Genomic DNA, 19,506 nt, shown 5'->3' with positions numbered 1-19,506 from the left:
CCGAGTGCAGAGGCTCGAACGGAGGTCCCATGAGCTTGGTCAGCACCACGTTGAGCTCCCACGCCAGGGCCGGAGCCTTCACCGGCAGGAACAATCTGAACAGTCCCTTCATGAACTCTTTCACCAGACGATGAGACCACAAGAACGTCCGCCCCGTGGTTCTGGTGTATCGGGAGATCGCAGCAAGATGAATCTTGATGGACGCATGCGCCAGTCCAGCTTTGGCCAGCGTCAGTAGGTACGGCAGTACTTGGGGAGCCGTAATCCGCAGAGGGTTAATCTTCTGTGCGTGGCACCAGACAGAGAACCTCTTCCATTTGTGTCCGTAGCATTTAAGAGTTGAGGAAGCCCTTGCCTTTGCAAGAACCTCTCTGCAGTCAGCCGGTATGTCGTATCCTCCAAACTCTAACGCTCCAGGAGCCAGGCCTGCAAGTTCAGCGACTTCGGGTCGTGATGGAGGATGGCGCCTCCTTCCCTGGAGAGCAGCTCTGCGTCGACTGGCAGCTTGATTGACGGGGACGCTGACAAATCCAGAAGGTCCGGGAACCATATCTGCCTCGGCCACCCAGGTGCGACAAGGATCATCCTGCACCGGGACCTCGAGCTGGTTGATGAGCCGGATCAGCAATGGCAATGGAGGGAACGCGTATAGTAACAGGCCCTCCCAGGGGAACGAGAAAGCATCGCCCATGCTCCTCGGCTGGGGAAACCTGCTGGCGAACCTCCGGCACTTGGAGTTCGTCGCTGTCGCGACCAGATCGATCTGGGGTGTGCCCCACCGTCGGAAGAGGCGCTCCACTAGATCCTGTCGTAGTTCCCACTCGTGGCACGAGCGCAGCTCCCTGCTGAGTGAGTCGGCAATGGTGTTTTTTATCCCTGCCAGATGAAACGGCATCAGAAACATCCTTTGGGCGACGGCCCAATGCCACAGATCCTGCGCCTCCCTGGACAGGGCTGGGGACCTGGTTCCGCCCCGTTTCCTGATGTAGAACATAGTGGTGGTGTTGTCGGTGAAGATCCTCACCACCTTGCCCTTGAGGGACGGAAGGAAGGACCTGAGGGCCCAAAACACTGCACAGAGCTCCAGGACGTTGATATGGAGGGCCTTCTCCGTCGGGAGCCAAAGGCCTCTCTCGTGCAGATTCTCGGTGTGCGCTCCCCACCCTTCCAGGGAGGCATCCGTGGTCACTGTCTCCTGGTGGCCGGGGGTCTGGAAGTCCATGCCCGCCGTCAGATGTGCGCGGGTGCCCCACCACCGGATCGCTCGTCGGAAACTCTCGTCGAGTGTGATCCTCTCCTCGAAGCTGCCCGTCGTCTGGATCTAGCGCGCGTCCAGGAACTCCTGCAACGGGTGCATCCGGAGCCTGCACAGGGGGATGAGGTAAATGCAAGAAGACATCATTCCGAGGAGGGACTTGATGGACCTCACTCTGGCCGCATCCGCAACCAGCATCCGTTGTACCTTGCCCAGAATGGCCCTCGTCCTTTCCTCCGACGGGGAGGCAAGAAGCGACACAGTCGAGCTTCGCTCCGAGAAACAGTGCGTCTTGTGCGGGCACCAGGTGGGACTTGGCGTAGTTTACGGAGAATCCCAGGTCCGTGAGAAGTTGGACGGTCCTTGCCGTGTGCTCCACGGCGAGCTCCCCCGTCTTGGCTCGGATGAGCCAGTCGTCCAGGTAGGGGTAGACGTGGATCCCCTCTCGGCGCAGCTGCGCCGCCACCGGTGCGAGGCACTTGGTGAACACCCTGGGTGCCGACCTTAGTTCAAAGGGAAGGGCTCTGAACTGATAGTGACGCCCTTTGGCCACGAACCTGAGAAACTTCCGGTGTCCCTTTAGGATGGGAATATGGAAGTAGGCATCCTCCAAATCCAACGACGACAGGAAATCGCCCTCCTCCAGCTGACCCAGGACGTGTTGGAGGGTGACCATCCGGAACTTCTGTCCCTTGATGAATTTGTTCAGTCGTCGTAGGTCCAGGATGGGACGCCATCCTCCAGTCTTCTTCACAAGGAAGTATCTTGAGTAAACTCCAGAGCCCCGAAGCCTCTTTGGGACGAGCTCGATGGCGCCCTTCCTGAGCATCGCCTTTACCTCCAAGAGAAGTTGAGGGACGTGATGTTCTTTCCTGGCCACAGGGGGGACGCGCGGGCACCTTCTTTGAAACTCGAGCGCGTGACCCTGGGCTAGGGCGTCCAGCACCCAACGGTCGGTGGAGATGGACTCCCACACGCTGACGAAGCTCGCCAGCCTGCCTCACACCGGGGTGCTTCGGTGGGGGCCCGACCCCACGGCCGGTTCAGTCCTGCTTCGAGGCTTTGCCGCCTTGACCTCCTTGGCGACGACGGTGGGGTCCGCCTGACTTGCCTCGTCCCCTGTAAGCTTCCTGCGACGACGAACGGGCCGCTTGACGGTAGGTGGAAAATCCTCCGCCGGAACCTTTGGAGGCACCCTTGCCTCCGCCGCTCCGAAAGGGCGGCCGCCGTTGCTGGAGAACCCCAAGAGCCCGGGCCGTCTCCGTGTCTGCTTTGATGGCTTGAAGGGAATCGTCCACTGTTTTCCCCAAACAGGTTGTTTCCATCGAAAGGCATGTCCAAGACTCTGGTCTGCACGTCTTGACGGAAGTCAGTAGCCTTGAGCCATCCACGCCGCCTAAGGCACATGCCGTTGCCCAACTGGCGAAATCCAGTGTCGGCGATGTCCGTCGCAATCGTAATGGCGTGGTCCGACGCCACCTCACCTTCCTGCAAGATCTCTAGGGCATCCGCCCTCTTGTCGTCCGGTAGGAAGTCCAGCAGGGGGTCCAGTTTGTACCACATCTCCCTGTCGTAGCGGGCTACGATAGCCAAGGCGTTGGCCGCCTTAATCGTCGTCGCTGCAGACGAGATGACCCTGCGTCCCATCGTATCCAATTTCTTTCCCTCGCCGTCCGGCGGGGAAGTCGACGTAGAGGCCGCACCCCCTGCCCGCTTTCTTCCTGGCCGCCGCGGAGACGACAGAGTCCGGGGTCAGCTGTGCCCGGAGGCACAAGGGGGCCGCGTCCGGGACCTGGTACTTCTTCTCGTACAGATCCCTTCTAGCCGGCGTCGTGGATGGGTTCTTGAGGAGGGCGAGGCCCTCATCCCAAATATCGTCTAGTAGAGGCACGGAGAGGACCGTCTTCCTCTTGGCCTTGCGCCGTTGATAAAGGAAACCTTCCTTCTCCTCCGGGCAGAGCTGGAAGAGCTCGGATGCCCTGGCGATCATGGAGTGAAACGATCCAATCTCGTCGGGCGGGGAAGCCCGGGTGGGAGGTGACGACGGCAGATCCTCGTAAACTTAGTCGTCTGTACCCGTCGCGGCCGTGTCAGTCCCCGTATCATCCCCACGAGTCGTGGAGGGGGAGGAGGGCTGAACAGGGCGCGATGGCTGAAAAGGAGGTGGAGGGTGAATCCTTCTTTTAGGGGGAGGGCTCCCAGAAGGGCCTGGCTCCGGGTCCCCCGTCGGGAGCGGTTCCTCCGCTGGTGGTAACGGCAGTCTCGTTCCTTATCTCCGAGCATAAGGACTGTATACCCAACAAAATGCCCGCCGAGTTGTCTTGCGGTGCCGGTTGAGGGGAGTCCGACGGGCGGTCAGGGGCCCCGTCGGCACCCTCGACGATATCGTCGTCTCCTACGTCGAGATCCCTCCCGACGGGCTGGTCTTCTTCCACGCCAACGCCCTGAATTAAGACCTCGATCAGCTCTTCCTCAGAGGTTGAGGCCGAATCCACGACGACCTCCTGCCCCCCCCTTTTTCTTCTCCGTCGGAGGTTTCACGGGGGTCCTGTCGATGGGCATAAAAGAGGACTCCCTCCGCGGTGGCAGGGAGACTGAGCCCCGAGGTCGCCACCACTGGTGTAGCCTCCACAGGCTGAGCCAGGGCCGCCGCGACTGTCTCGATAGAGGCCTTGGCCGGATGGATTAAGGCTTTCACCACCTTAGGTGCGCTCACCGCCTTCTCCTTGGGGGGGGCACTGCCTCGCTCTCCCTCCGATGGGGCCTTCGAGCTCGACCGGGGCCTCTCCAGGAGCTTCGCCGGGTGCTCGGCCTTCCTCTTACCCGAACCAGAGCGTTGGCTCGTGGTTGATGGTGCCGGGGAGGATGCGCCCTTCCTGGCGCCCGTAGAGCCCGACCGTTCGGCGCTCCCGGTGCCAGCGGACTCGCGGTGCTTGGCCTTGTGTTGGACCCCCGTCGCGGGGGCGTCCTCAAAGGTCTTAGAAGACCACTCGGATTTCTTCTTCTTCTCGCCTGACAGGCTCTTCCCTTCCAGCCAGTTGGCGAGACGTTGATGGCGGTCCTTCATGGTCCGCTCCGACATATTGGTGCAAAACGCACAGTCCTTCTACACGTGCGTCTTGTCCTCATGTAGGCAGTAAAGACAAAAAGGAGTTTTCGTCCTCCTTAAAGACATTCTGAAGCTGGCATCCAGGGCAGACCCTGAACAGCTTTCCGGGCGTCGAGCTTCCCTTCTCCTGGGCCATGTCCGAGATGGGCCTGAGAAACTTCTGGAGTCCTCCAAAAGCGTAGCTCGACGAAATCTTCACCCTTGAGGGGCGTAGACGAATCCGACACGGGTCCCCGTTGATCAGATGAAGAATCGGTGGAGCTTGAGGCTCTTTTGGACCGAAAAATCGAAGTTTTTGAGAAAAAACGTGAAAAAATAGCACTAACGCTCGAGAGCAATAGCACGTGGATCCCAACACTTGAACGTGCGGTAAAAATCTGAAGATGGCTGCCAGAGGCGGGGCTTAGGTAGAGGGCAGTCATTGGCTGTGGTCAGTACGACGCAGAGATCAGTGGTTGGTTACTACTACGAAAGACAGATCAGAAACGAAACTGATACTGGTTTTTTCTTTACCGAGGATTCCCAGCCTGACGACGGGGAATATTCATGAGCATGTGAATCCATGCCAGACCCCATGCTGGAGAAGAGCCTGTTACAGGATGGACACCTGCTGAACCCTGTAGAAGTCGACAAGTGCCGGGGAGGAGCGGGATGCCTGAGGACCAAGTACCTGAATGATAGAAAAGACAAAAATGAAAGAAGTAACTGCACGTGGAATTACATGGCCAAAGGCAAACCCAGGAGCGCTGGCGAATTTCGCCCATTCCCCGTCGATGCGGAAAAGGGGACCGAGGTGTGGCGCCGGTGGGCAGAGTCAGAGCAGCGCATGCTCCCTGGGCCGCGTGCCTCTACATTTAAAAGGGAAGAAGGTTTTTTTCTGGTGAAAAAGATTCTGTCTCCCATCCCTTGGAAGGGACACCCATAACAGTATGGAGGAAAAGGGATGGGACGCAAGAGTAAGCGGGAATCCAGTTTGACCATTCTTCTAGCCAGGAGGTACTGTTTAGGCTTGGGGTACTTACCTTATTGACTGTAGCCACGTTTTTCTCACTGAGGAATTGGATTGGCTTACCTTTTACGATTTTATTCCAACTCCCTTCTAACAAGTTTAACAGCTTGTGACTAACTGTGCAAGACTTGTCCAAGAAGTGCATCAAATCCGTACACTGTACAGATGACTTTGGCTGTCCTGGCTCCCTAAAAGCACTCTTCTAAATCCACTGACTTTGATACTGTTTGTCCCTCATGGGTGGTAGCTTGTTGTATACTGGTACTGCTGGGAAAGACTTATCTAGACTTCATTGGAGGATTCAGTTGTCCTCACAATTGCCGAGAAATTGTTCTAACCTTTTTTACTTCTCTAACACTTTCTTTTCTGCAACTCAGTCCACAAGTGTATTGGTGTGATATATAAATGCAAATACTATTCTTATGATTGAAGCCACCTCAGGGTGTAGGGGTAGTGTATGAATCAAATCTAAAGATTATCCACTGGCTTTGACTGTGAAAATTAATTTTAAAGTGTATTTGAATAGTTACAATGAATTGCCTTTTTAAAGAATGCTTATTTAAAACTTACATTAAATAAATACCTATGTATAAGTGAAACCTTGTGTTACTTATACTTACAGATTTAAATTTTACAGCTCACATTTACCTCTCTTGAGATAGGCATGGCTGCTCAGTCACATTGCCAACTTCTGTAGTACAGACCTATACCAAAAGGTGGGTTACTTAATATCAAGCAGATAAGTGTTGTGTAGTCTCACCAGTGCGACTACACAAATTCTTACCCAACAGTGGGTTCTTTTCTCGACGAGATAGTGGTGGTCTCGGATGACGTTGAGTACCAGCATACACTTTGGCCTCTTTCATGGGGGAGAAGTGGGGGGAGCTTAGCCTCAGAGGCTCTTGTGTGTCCTGTGAAGGCGTAGGTCCTGTAGGCATCTGTTAGGACTGATTTCCTATACTCTGGCCTTCTGGGGAGCTGTAGCCAAACCAATTTGGCTAACATTGACAGGCGGTCTAGGCTAAGTTCTTCAGAGGTGGTGAGATTCTAAGGGGTCCACAATGAGTTCACACAATGGGAATCACATATAAAACTTATACAGGGGTCCAGTGAAGGGTTCTTACGGTTAAATTACAAGTTAAACTTCCTAACGGAAGTAGCCTCAACTTTGACGTCTTGAGCAAGCATTGTCAAAGCCACTAGAGTTAGAATACAGTTTATTATAAGCCCATTGACTTACAATGGGAGTTTAGGGGTAGGTAAGAATCACTAGTCCTCGATTTGAAGGTGGTTTGCAGGTTCTAGCTGATCTCTGGTTGGTGTCTTTCACTGTTGCAAGGACTCTCAATAGACAAATGCAGCAAAACTCGATGCAGGACCCCACTCAGGACTGGATTCAGGTCAGGTAAGCAATTTCAGACGGTGGTCACCACAGCACAGCAACGATAGGGGACTCAACTGCCACTGTCTGACCTTCCCCTCCAATCTCGAGTCCCAGTGTAGCTAGGACCCCGAAATTTTGCATAGGTCTTTTAGGGCCAGCTGAGGATGCCCCAATTTCCAGGCCGAAACTAGGAACGGTGACCCTGGCAGCATGGTAGCCCAAAATCAGAGCTCATCAGCCACAGGACAGTCCGGGTGCACTTTGGAAGGCTCTCCTTTGCAAGGTACGGCACAGACGTCAGGAATGGATGCTCCCTCCATGGGTCACAACTCCTTCACAGGACTGCTAAAGATCTTCAGCAAGAAAGGGCTCCTCCAGGACAGCAGCATAAATTGGTAGCCACGCCTTCCGACGGGTCACTGGTTTCTTCGCAGGTCTCACATCTGGATAGAAGTATTGGCTGCTTCAGGTTCTCCCCTAGATCTCTGAGAAATGGGTCCCAGGGTCCTGCTTTTATCCTAAAAGCCAGGTAAGAGACAGAGACACACACACACAAACACACACACACACAGAACCACTGGCAGGAACACTCCTGTATATGAATCAGACACACTAAAACCAGTTTGTGGATGGGGACCAGACAGTACGAGCCCACATCCTGCCAGCAAAAATACACAGCCCTCCAGTAGCCTACCAAAGCAGCTTTTTCCCCCAGGCACTGAAAGTCCTTATAAGGATTTTCCTGGCCTCACAGACCAGGAGGAAGGCTAAAGAACAAGACAGCAAAAGGACAACTGTAAAATCTCGCGGCACGGCCATGTTTGACCAGTAGCCACAGAGAGTAGCCAAATGCGGGAAACGCAGTAAAGCTCAAACGAAAAGTCCCAAAAGTGAGAAAAAGTAACTGTTGCCATCATCTTATTCTTTTAGCACACCTAGAGTAACCAAATATTCTGAGTGTTAGTCAAGGCCAAAACAAAGAGTACCCCATTGTACTGCAGTGCAATGATTAAAGTTACCACAAGTGAAACAAAGCAACCAAAACTAGTAACACGACTTAAGGGAAATAATGTTTCCCAGTACTGACATCCTGAAGGACATGTCAGTTTCCCCATAACATATGAGCAAAAGCCAGCGCAGTGTACTGCAAAAAGTTAAGGTCAGAATAAAAAATAAAAGCAAAACGTTTGGGGGGGTTCCATAAAGATGGAAGGAAAGGAGCAGCAAAGAGAAATCTTTCCCAACAGCACCCTCTGTTGGATTTCAGTGACCAGCATGTGCAGGGTCGATCGAATATCCATCGACACGTAGTAACACACAAATACACTTCAATACTGTACACTCTGAGTTTCTGAATCAGACAAGAGCCTTTTGGGATGGCCCACAGACAACCTACACCCACATGTGACGTCAATAACAAGGGTGCTGGGGACTTTAATATCTTACTGTTGGTATTCATAACACTTAAAAGTTGGTAAAAGGCAAAGGTTATTAGAACACAAGAGATCATCAATATTCTTAAGCAGGGCAAAAACTTTCAGATCTTCTTAGAAGAGTCATAATTCAATAGGCTAAGCCAAAGTCAATGGGCAAAAGTCTTTGTATAGGATGCAGCACTTTAATGTAAGTAAATTGAAGTCTTTGCACAAGTAAGTTCTTAGGAGTCTTTGATAAAAAGAATAACCAAATATAGGGCCACAAGCTGATTAGACTTATGAGTTGTAGAAGTTTCAAGCACATCTACAGTAAGAGTAAGTTCTCTTAGACTTGTTTTACAGTACCTTAGCAAAGAAGAAAAGATGCAGCTGATGACTTCTGTTCCTGTGCAGCTCTGCAGATCTCACTGCTCCTGGGCCTCAATCGTGGGGACAATAGGGACAACATCGGGGGATTCCTGCAATGCAGTGGGACTAGCAAAAACGGGAAACCGGCAACTTCACTTTGTGGCTGTTTCGTGTTTCAGCTCCTTGCTACCACTGCAAATACAACCACGCGGTTCCGGGCTGTTGAGGTAAGCTTTCCTTGCTTCTGGGGTCCTGCACTCTATTGAGGGGTTTCAGGCTTGGTCAGTCCTGCTTCTTGGGAGTCCGGAGGATCTTCCAAAAGCTATAGGACAGCTTAAAAGCAAGGCACACAATCTGGTGTTCCTCTCCCTGGCTCTACGGTTTCCAGCAGCAACTCTGTGGAAATTCAACCAGCTCTGCGATGGATGTCCAGGTGGCTTACCTTGGAGTTGATTGGCCCCATCAACTCAAAGGGAGAAGTCTTACTTGCAAAGGGCTTCTCTTGTCGATGCGAACTTGGCAAGTTGGCACTGCAGCAGGGCTTCACCGGGCAAACCAACGGTCCAGGAGTTGCAGAAGGTGTCCTCTTCAAGCTCTTCTTCAGTTCCTTCGTCCAGTGGTCTACTCTGCCTTTCAAGCCAAAAGACTCACCTTTTATTCAGTTCTCTCCCATTCATTCCAGCCTAGCTGTCACTCACCCAGCAGGGTGGCTGTCCTTAACAGACAGACAGCCAATCACCACAGAGTGCATTTGGGTCTCCTAGGAGACCAAGCACAGGGAGTTTCGGGCACCTCACTCCCTGCCTATCCCAGACCCTCTAGAGCCAGAGGCGGGCTTCACGAGTGAATCCCGCCAAAGGCAAAATGAACAAAGACCAAATCTGGTTTGGTGCACAGTAAATCTCAAGAAGGACCTTTCCACAAAGAAATGGCGAAAAAAGAAGACCGGGGGCCATTTTGACAAAGATGGCTCCCGTCGGTGCTTTACTGTAGCTGTGAACGCAGCCTGCGGTAAATACACACCATGGTAGTTCAAACGAAACCACTGCCACCAGCCATTCAGTGAGAAAAGGGTAACAAACATTTTTTACATGAGAAGCTAGACAAAGGGGATACTAGGTAACTCCTCCAGCGCTCCATTGTAAGATAGTGTGTACATGGTCTAGAAAGTTACAATGGTAAGTAAAGTCAATTTCACTTTACTGCTCTGGGAAACAGTAGTTTATCCCAGGGAAGGTACTTAAAATTTTGGGAAATCTGGAAGACTTCCCTGTGTCACTGCACTGAAGGTGCTGTGTGACAATGTAAAAGATGATGCCTATCGAGTTTGTCAGACTCCACAACCAAAAGAAACAGCGTACCAAATCACATTAAAATACGAGAGAGTGGGGGGGGAGGGGGGAGGTCACACTCCAGGTTGAAATAGTCAAGTCCTCAAAATCCAGCCAAGTTGCTGGGGTTCTCCAAGGTGGAGGGAATTAGCACATTTCGGAGAATTCTCCCTAACACTCCTATCCTCGTTTCTGTAAAGAATACTTTTGTTATCCGTGCAAGATAGACTCTTTGCCTTACTTCCCTAGAGGGGTGCATTTATTCTGGTGTGAGAGTGATAGAAGTACCTTTATAGTTGGTGATAACCCTGTAAATTGGGCTACCCTTACACAATTCCTACTCCCTGAGGCGACTTCAATCAACATTAATGGCATTTATAGATCATACTAGTTCTACTTTACGGATTCTCAGGTTGCAGAAACAAAAGCTTTAGGGAAGGAAAAGGTCAAACGGGTTCTCAGTAAATGTGAGGACAACAAAATCTTCCAATGAAATCTAGACCAGCCTTTCCCAGCAGTAACAATCAATAAGTTACCACCTAGAAGGGATAAACAAATAAACAATATCAAAGTCAATGGACTAGGAGAGTCTTCAGCCAAACTCAATTGGAACACAGTTTAGGGAGCTAGGGCACTTCGATCAAAAAGTCTTCCACAAAGTTAGAGAGTTTGTAGAAAATCACTTGTAAGGTCACAAGCTGTTAACCCTGTGAGAAAGAGTTGAAATCAACTCTAAAGGTAAGCCAATACAATTCCCAACTGAAAAGGGAAAAGCTAATAAGGCAATGAAGCAAGTACCCCAAACCTAAACAGTACCTCTGGTTTGAAGAAGAGTGCTCCAGCTGGATTCTGTCTTGCTGCAGCAGTGCAGACCCTTTTTCCTGAGCCTCAGTCATAGGGAGAAGAGGGAGGACATCTGTAGGGCTCCTGCGGCAGCACTTGGGAGGTCATCGGCAGCTATGGGCTCTTTTCGGTTCAGCAGCACTTAGCAAACAGCACTGTCGCAGATTTCGGAAACCAGTTGGGCTTCCTTCACTCTTTGGGTCCTGCACTCTGGTGAGGGGACGCTGATCTGGTCGTCCTGCTTCTGGAGGGTCCTTTGGACACTGCTGCAGCTTCTAGCCAGATTCTTTACTGCATCAGACGTTTCACTCGACTACGGATTACTGGATGCCTGGCGTTCGGTTCTTACAGCAATGAAGTACAGCCAGTGAGGAAAGATGGTCCAGTGGCGTTAGTCTCGGGGTTAGTTGGTCCCACTAACCCAAGGGGAAAAGTTGTTCCTTCTGGAGCTGCTCTGTCGAAATGAAAAAGTAGTTTCAGCAGTGCTTCACCAGGCAATTCCAAGGTTCAGGAGGATGCAGAAAGTTTTGTTCACAGTTTCTTCGTTGAGCGTTTCTCCCAGTGGTCAACTCTGCTTGTAGTCCCAAAACCCTTGCTTTTTAAGAGGTTTCTCCTATTCATGCACAGCCTAGGCTGTCAATCACACAGCAGGGTGACTGTCCTCAAAGGACAACCAGCCAATCAGGACTGGTTGCATTCAGGCATTCCTACAGACAAAGGACAGGGGAGTTTGAGAACCCTCCGTCACACCCTGTCCTTCCAGACACAATGGAGCCAGAGGCTGGGTTCAGGGCTGAAGCTCACCGAAAGCAAGACAAAGGGCTTGAATCTGTTTAGACGCACAGAGCAAAACCCAAGAAAGTCCTCAAACAGAAAATGGTCACCCATGAGTGCTGTACTGCCGCTAAGGTTTCAGCCTGTGCTAAAAAAAAAATAAAAAATACACAATTGTAGGGAAAATAAAACCACTGCCACCAGCCTATTAAAGTAGTGCGGGTTACAAAAATGTTCCATGAGAGAGTAGGATATAGGGCTACTATTTAACTCCCCAGCACTCCACATAAAATGGTGTGTGCTGGACCTACAAAAGAAAGGGTAAGTAAAGTCAATTTCACTTTACTATTCTTGGGAACTGTCATACACAAAAGAAAAAGGTATTTAAACCTTAAGAGAAATGTAAAGCATTTCTCTGAAACTGCACAGAAGGTGCTGTGTGTCACCATACAAAAAGTAGATGCCTATGGAGTTTGTCAGACACCAAAAACAATGATAACACAATCTAAAACAGGTCAAAACACATGAGTGAGAAAAGGTTCTCACTCACTCCAGGGTTAAAAGTAAAACGTTCTAAGTCCAGCAAAAGATCTTGGGATCTAAGGTGGGAGGATTTTAGCACAAAAAAGAAAATTCTCCCTAACACAGGCCAGGAAGAGTTCTCAAATTTGAACATCTTACTGCTGAGCAAAGCCATCATTGTTGGCAGACGGTTGCCAACTAAAACCACTTCAACCTTTACCTTCAGTTTCTGGTTAGAAAATACTTTGGAGTAGCTCACATTAATATGCGGAAAGAGTACAAGTTCAATATTTCATTATTTGCAAAAATCTTGCAAACGTCACACAGATGACAGGACCTTACCTGAATTGGCAAAGACACCGAGAGGGCTGCTGGAAGTAGAAAGGGATGAGGACCCACTTGGCACATTCTGACCTGCAGTGGCTGCAGCTGCCAATGCTGCCAGGTTTTGCAGCTGCATGGCGTTGAGCCCTTGAGAACATACAGAAATAGAAAGGGAAAACTGTTGGTTTAATACGTGTCAGGTGGCAGAAAACAGCATACTAAAGAGACAATCTTAAGACATACACCAACTGACATTTTATGAACATACATCTTTCAACAACTCCAAATTGGTATTCTGTGTGTCAAAGTATCCTGAAGTAATTATTTGGCGTTTTCCTTTGACTCCAAACCCGTCGTTTGTGCTGGTCTGCATCTAGAGTGTCCTGCCTTTATACTGAAAGACCTTTGCTTCTGGCTTTTCCTTTCCCAAGTCCAGAGCAATTGGTTCAGGCAGCACTGTCTCTTTGCTGCTGTCCTTGCCGCCATCTCTCCATGCTCCCCCCCCTGCATTCTCCAATCCGCCTACATCCATCCTCTGACCCCCACCCCTCCCCACTCCTACCCTGCCCATCCATTTGATGCTCATTTTCTTGACTGGACAGCTGCTATTCAGAGGCCCTTCCTGGGCAGCCAGTCGGCTAAGGGCCAGAGGCAAAGGGCAGCTCCCCACTGAGCAGCCCCACTCTGTTAACCCTGTGTACTCCTGACGCAGACAAACTACAGTGACTGATAAGGTAAGTGTGGCATGGGCGGGGAGTACAGCCATTATTGTACTCCAGCAAAACCCCACCACTCTTATTACCTAAAATCTCATACCTACTGGCATCTAGCCTGTGTAACTGGTTTTCACTACTCTGCCAAAGTTTAATCTGGGTGGTTCTTTCATTACAATCTATAAGACGGTCAATGAAATGTGCTAGGAGTTCTGGTAATGCAATTCAATGGTTTTTGGGGGCGCGAAGAGTGTTGCACCTAGATGGATTTACGGGAGGCGAGGGTAGGAGTGGTGCTACGCTCTTTCATTAGCCTGTCCATTCATGCAGACGTTTAGGATGATGCCCCGTCTCCAGCACTATGAAGATCAAAGGAATAACTGGCCCAACACATCCTTTCTGTTTGCACTTAGCATTTGTTCAGGTTAGCCATGTTTTGCATTGGGCCAATTGTATAGGTTAGCCATTGTTGGGGAGGAGCTAGCGCTTTGGCTAGCGAATTCCTGAACCCTTCAAGCACTTTACAATGAGGCAAGACTTCTCTAAGCACTATAGCACTGAGAAAGCTTTTTTTCATGCAAAAATAAAATCACCCAGGCGTGGCCAGTCACAAAATAAGATTGGGGTGTATTTAAAATATAAGGTGCAAATAACCATTAATTGAAAACATGTTTAAGGAACAAGTTACTTACCTGTAACTGTTGTTCTCCAGCATGGGTCTGGCATGGATTCACATGCTCATGAATATTCCCCGTCAGGCTGGGAATCCTCGGTAAAGAAAAAATCAGTATCAGTTTCGTTTCTGATCTGTCTTTCGTAGTAACAACCAATCACTGGTCTCTGCGTCATACTGACCACAGCCAATGACTGCCCTCTACCTAAGCACCGCCTCTGGCAGCCATCTTCAGATTTGGAAGCACGTGAAGTGGCAGTATGACCAAGTGAAGAGCCGCAGAGGGGTAGGCGGGAGGGTTCGCATGTGAATCCATGCCAGACCCATGCTGGAGAACAACAGTTACAGGTAAGTAACTTGTTCCTTCTCCAGCATGGGGTCTGGCATGGATTCACATGCTCATGAATAAAGAATACATAGCAGTACACACATGCACAACCACGGGAGGTGGCAACGGCTCAACATTAAGCAGTACATCAAACTCAACATTAAGCATCTTACCTCCTCACCAGGCTCACCTCAGGCGAACAGGTTGCGCAGCACTGCTTGGCCGACCCTGGACTCCACCCTGGAATCCCGATCGACGCAGTAGAATTTCGTGAAGGTGTGCGTCGACCTCCACGTAGCAGCCCTGCATATGTCCAGCAGGGGCACACCAGAAAGGAACGCCGTGGTAGCTGCGATCGCTCTGGTGGAATGGGCTCTCGGACGGCCAGGCAGCGGTCGGTTTGCCAACCGATGACAGTACATGATACAGCCGGAGAGCCATCTGGAAATGGAAGCCTTCGAGAGAGCCTTCCCCTGATTGACAGGTCCAAAGTTCACAAAGAGTTGTGACGTCTTCCGAAAACACTTTGTGCGGTCCATGTAGAACTTCAGCGCTCTAGCCACATCCAGCGAGTGCAAAGTCCTCTCAGCCGGCGACGAAGGCGACGGGAAGAACACAGGCAACACCAAGGGTTCGTTGAGATGGAAGTCCGACGGTACCTTGGGCATGAAGGAGGGGTGCGTCCTGAGCACTACCCTCGTGTCGTGAAAAGTCAAGTACGGGGCCTTGCATGAAAGGGCCTGGATTTCTCCCACCCGTCGTGCGGAGGTGATGGCCACAAGAAACGCTGCTTTCCACGACAGAAACTTCAACGGGGCCGAGTGCAGAGGCTCGAACGGAGGTCCCATGAGCTTGGTCAGCACCACGTTGAGCTCCCACGCCGGGGCCGGAGCCTTCACCGGCGGGAACGATCTGAACAGTCCCTTCATGAACTCTTTCACCAGACGATGAGACCACAAGGACGTCCGGCCCGTGGTTCTGGTGTATCGGGAGATCGCAGCAAGATGAATCTTGATGGACGCGTGTGCCAGTCCAGCTTTGGCCAGCGTCAGCAGGTACGGCAGTACCTGGGGAGCCGTAATCCGTAGAGGGTTAATCTTCTGTGCGTGGCACCAGACAGAGAACCTCTTCCATTTGTGTCCGTAGCATTTAAGAGTCGAGGACGCCCTGGCCTTTGCAAGAACCTCTCTGCAGTCGGCCGGTATGTCGTATCCTCCAAACTCTAGCGCTGCAGGAGCCAGGCCTGCAAGTTCAGCGATTTCGGGTCGTGGTGGAGGATGGCGCCTCCTTCCCTGGAGAGAAGATCCGCGTCCACCGGCAGCTTGATTGGCGGGGACGCTGACAAGTCCAGAAGGTCCGGGAACCATATCTGCCTCGGCCACGCAGGTGCGACGAGGATCATCCTGCACCGTGACCTCTTGAGCTGGTTGACGAGCCGGATTAGCAGTGGCAAAGGAGGGAACGCGTAGAGGAACAGGCCCTCCCAGGGGAACGAGAAGGCATCGCCCATGCTCCTCGCCTGGGGAAACCTGCTGGCGAACCTCCGGCACTTGGAGTTCGTCGCCGTCGCGAACAGGTCGATCTGGGGTGTGCCCCACCGTCGGAAGAGGCGATCCACTAGATCCTGCCGTAGTTCCCACTCGTGGCACGAGCGCAGCTCCCTGCTGAGTGAGTCGGCGATGGTGTTTTTTATCCCTGCCAGATGAAACGGCACCAGAAACATCCTTTGGGCGACGGCCCAATGCCACAGGTCCTGCGCCTCCTTGGACAGCGCTGGGGACCTGGTTCCGCCCTGTTTACTGATGTAAAACATGGTGGTGGTGTTGTCGGTGAAGATCCTCACCACCTTGCCCTTGAGGGACGGAAGGAAGGACCTGAGGGCCCAGAACACTGCACGGAGCTCCAGGACGTTGATATGGAGGGACTTCTCCGTCGGGAGCCAAAGGCCTCTCGCGTGCAGATTTTCGGTGTGCGCACCCCACCCTTCCAGGGAGGAATCGGTGGTCACTGTCTCCTGGTGGTCTGGGGTCTGGAAGTCCATGCCCGCCGTCAGATGCGTGCGGTTGCCCCACCACCGGACCGCTCGGCGGAAACTCTCGTCGAGTGTGATCCTCTCCTCGAAGCTGCCCGTCGTTTGGATCCAGCGCGCGTCCAGGAACTCCTGCAACGGGCGCATCCGGAGCCTGCACATGGGAATGAGGTAGATGCAGGAAGACATCATTCCGAGGAGGGACTTGATGGACCTCACCTTGGCCGTGTCGGAAACCAACATCCGCTGTACCTTGCCCAGGATGGACCTGGTCCTTTCCTCCGACGGGGAGGCCAGAAGAGACACTGTGTCGAGCTTCGCTCCCAGAAACAGTGCGTTTTGCGCGGGTACCAGGTGAGACTTGGCGTAGTTCACGGAGAATCCCAGGTCCGTGAGAAGTCGGACGGTCCTTGCCGTGTGATCCAGGGCGAGCTCCCTCGTCTTGGCTCGGATGAGCCAGTCGTCCAGGTAGGGGTAGACGTGGATCCCCTCGCGGCGCAGCTGCGCCGCCACCGGTGCAAGGCACTTGGTGAATACCCTGGGGGCCGACCGTAGTCCGAAGGGGAGGGCTTTGAACTGGTAGTGACGCCCTTGGACCACAAACCTGAGGAATTTTCGGTGCCCCTTTAGGATGGGAATATGGAAGTAGGCATCCTCCAAATCCAACGACGACAGGAAGTCTCCTTCCTCCAGCTGGTCTCTTTGGGACAAGTTCGATGGCGCCCTTCCTCAGCATCGCCTTTACCTCCAGGAGAAGTTGAGGGACGTGAAGTTCTTTCCTGTCCACGGGGGGGACGCGCGGACACCTTCTTTGAAACTCGAGCGCGTGGCCCCGGGCCAAGGCGTCCAGCACCCAACGGTCGGTGGAGATGGACTCCCACACGCTGACGAAGCTCGCCAGCCGGCCTCCCACCGGGGTGCTTCGGTGGGGGCCCGACCCCAAGGTCGGTTCAATCCTGCTTCGACGAGTCTTTGCCGCCTTGACCTCCTTGGCGACGACGGCGGGGTCCGCCAGACTTCCCTCGTCCTCTGTAGGCCTCCTGAGCCGACGAGCGGGCCGCTTGACGGTAGGTGGAGAAACCGCCGCCTGAACTTTTGGAGGCGCCCTTGCCTCCGCTGCTCCGAAAGGGCGTCCGTCGTTGTTGCATAACTCCAAGGGCCCGGGCCGTCTCCGTGTCCGCTTTAATGGCCTGAAGGGAATCGTCCACTGTTTTCCCCAAACAGGTTGTTCCCATCGAAGGGCATGTCCAGGACTCTGGTCTGAACGTCTTGACGGAAGTCCGTAGCCTTGAGCCATCCACGCCGCCTAAGGCAAACGCCGTTGCCCAACTGGCGGAACCCAGTGTCGGCGATGTCCGTCGCAACGGTAATGGCGTGGTCCGAAGCCACCTCACCTTCCTGCAGGATCTCCAGGGCCCTCTGCCCTCTTGTCGTCCGGCAAGAAGTCCAGTAGGGGAGCCAGTTTGTACCAGAGCTCCCTGTCGTAGCGGGCCACGATAGCCAAGGCGTTGGCCGCTTTAATCGTCGTCGCCGCAGACGAGATGACTCTGCGTCCCATAGCGTCCAATTTCTTTCCCTCGCCGTCCGGTGGGGAAGTCGATGTGGAGGCCGCACCCCCCCCCGCGCTTTTTTTTTCTGGCCGCCGCGGAGACGACAGAGTCTGGGGTAGGCTGCGCCCGGAGGCACAGGGGGGCTGTGTCCGGGACCCGGTACTTCTTCTCGTACCGGTCTCTTCTAGCTGGCGTTGTGGAAGAGTTCTTGAGGAGGGTGAGGCCCTCATCCCAAATGTCGTCCAATAGAGGCACTGAGAGGACCGTCTTCCTCTTGGCCTCGCGCCGCTGATAAAGGAAACCTTCCTCCTTCTTCTCCTCGGGGCAGAGTTGGAAAAGCTCGGATGCCCTGGTGATCATGGAGTGGAACGATCCAATCTCGTCGGGCGGAGAAGCCCTGGTGGGAGGCGACGACGGAAAATCCTCGTCGTATACCTAGTCGTCCGTACCCGTCGCTGCCGTGTCAGTCCCTGTATCATCCCCTTGGGTGGACGGGGAGGAGGGCTGGAAGGGGCGCGACGGCTGAAAAGGAGGCGGAGGGTGGATCCTTCTTTTCTTGGTAGGGGGAACACCAGAAGGTCCCGGTTCTGGGTCCCCCGACGGGAGAGGTTCCGTCGGCAACGGTAGTCTCGTCCTTATCTCTGAGCATAAGGACTGTATAGCCAACAAAATGGCCGCCGAGTTGTCTCACGGCGCTGGCAGAGGGGAATCCGACGGGCGATCAGGGGCCCCGTCGGTACCCTTGATGATGTCGTCGTCACCTGCGTCGGGATCCATCCCGACGGGCCGGTCTTCTTCCACGCCGAGGCCGTGGCTTAAGACTTCGACCAGCTCCTCCTCCGAGGTTGAGGCGGAATCTACGACGACGCCCTGCCCCCCCCTTTTTCTTCCCCACGGGGGATTTCACGGGGGCCCTATCGATGGGCACAAAAGAGGACTCCCTCCGAGGTGGCAGGGAGACTCTGAGCCCCGAGGTCGCCACCACTGGTGTAGCCCCCACAGGCTGAGCCAGGGCCGCCGCGACAGTTTCGATAGAGGGCTTGGCCGGATGGATTAAGGCCTTCACCACCTTAGGTGCGCTCACCGCCTTATCCTTGAGGGGGGGGGACACTGCCTCGCTCCCCCTCCGATGGGGCCTTCGAGCTCGACCGGGGCCTCTCCAGGAGCTTCGCCGGGTGCTCGGCCTTCCTCTTAACCGACCCAGAGCGTTGGCTCGTGGTTAATGGTGCCGGGGAGGGCGCGCCCTGCCTGGCGCCCGTAGAGCCCGACCGTTCGGCGCTCCCGGTGCCAGCGGACTCGCGGTGCTTTGCCTTGTGTTGGACCCCCGTCGCCGGGGCGTCCTCAAAGGTCTTAGAAGACCGCTCGGATTTCTTCCTCTTCTTCTCGTCTGACGGGCTCTTCCCTTCCAGCCAGTTGGCGAGACGTTGATGGCGGTCCTTCATGGTCCGCTCCGACATGTTGCCGCAAAACGCACAGTCCTTCTCCACGTGCGTCTTGTCCTCATGTAAGCAGTAGAGACAAAAGGAGTGTTAGTCCTCCTTAAAGACGTTCTGCAGCTGCCATCCAGGGCAGACCCTGAACAGCTTTCCTGGCGTCGAGCACCCCTTCTCCTGGGCCATGTCCGGGCCTGAGAAACTTCTGGAGTCCTCCAAAAGCGTAGCTCGACGAAATCTTCACCCTTGAGGGGCGCAGACGAATCCGACACGGGTCCCCGTTGATCGGATGGAGAGTCGGTGGAGCTTGAGGCTCTTTTGACCGAAAAAACGAAGTTTTTGAGAAAAAACGTGAAAAAATAGCACTAACGCTCGAGAGCAATAGCACGAGGATCCCAACACATGAACGTGCGGTAAAAATCTGAAGATGGCTGCCAGAGGCGGT

At 53.2% G+C, this 19,506-nt stretch overlaps 1 protein-coding gene across 6 annotated transcripts in view; it reads right to left on the bottom strand.

Annotated features, from left to right (window-relative positions):
• CELF1 (CUGBP Elav-like family member 1) overlaps window positions 1-19,506 on the bottom strand; it is a 1,228,135-nt gene that overhangs the window by 486,834 nt on the left and 721,795 nt on the right. For all 6 annotated transcript variants that reach the window (XM_069623101.1, XM_069623100.1, XM_069623103.1 and 3 more), the window contains exon 10: window positions 12,354-12,482. In XM_069623101.1, the coding sequence (XP_069479202.1) occupies window positions 12,354-12,482 (129 nt within the window). The remainder of the gene's footprint in view (window positions 1-12,353; window positions 12,483-19,506) is intronic.

Source organism: Ambystoma mexicanum, chromosome 11 (genome assembly GCF_040938575.1).
Source record: "Ambystoma mexicanum isolate Mex_15411 chromosome 11, UKY_AmexF1_1, whole genome shotgun sequence".
Classification (NCBI taxonomy): domain Eukaryota; kingdom Metazoa; phylum Chordata; class Amphibia; order Caudata; family Ambystomatidae; genus Ambystoma; species Ambystoma mexicanum.
The sequence above is the reverse complement of the archived record's forward strand: the minus strand, read 5'-3'. Positions and strand labels throughout refer to the sequence as shown.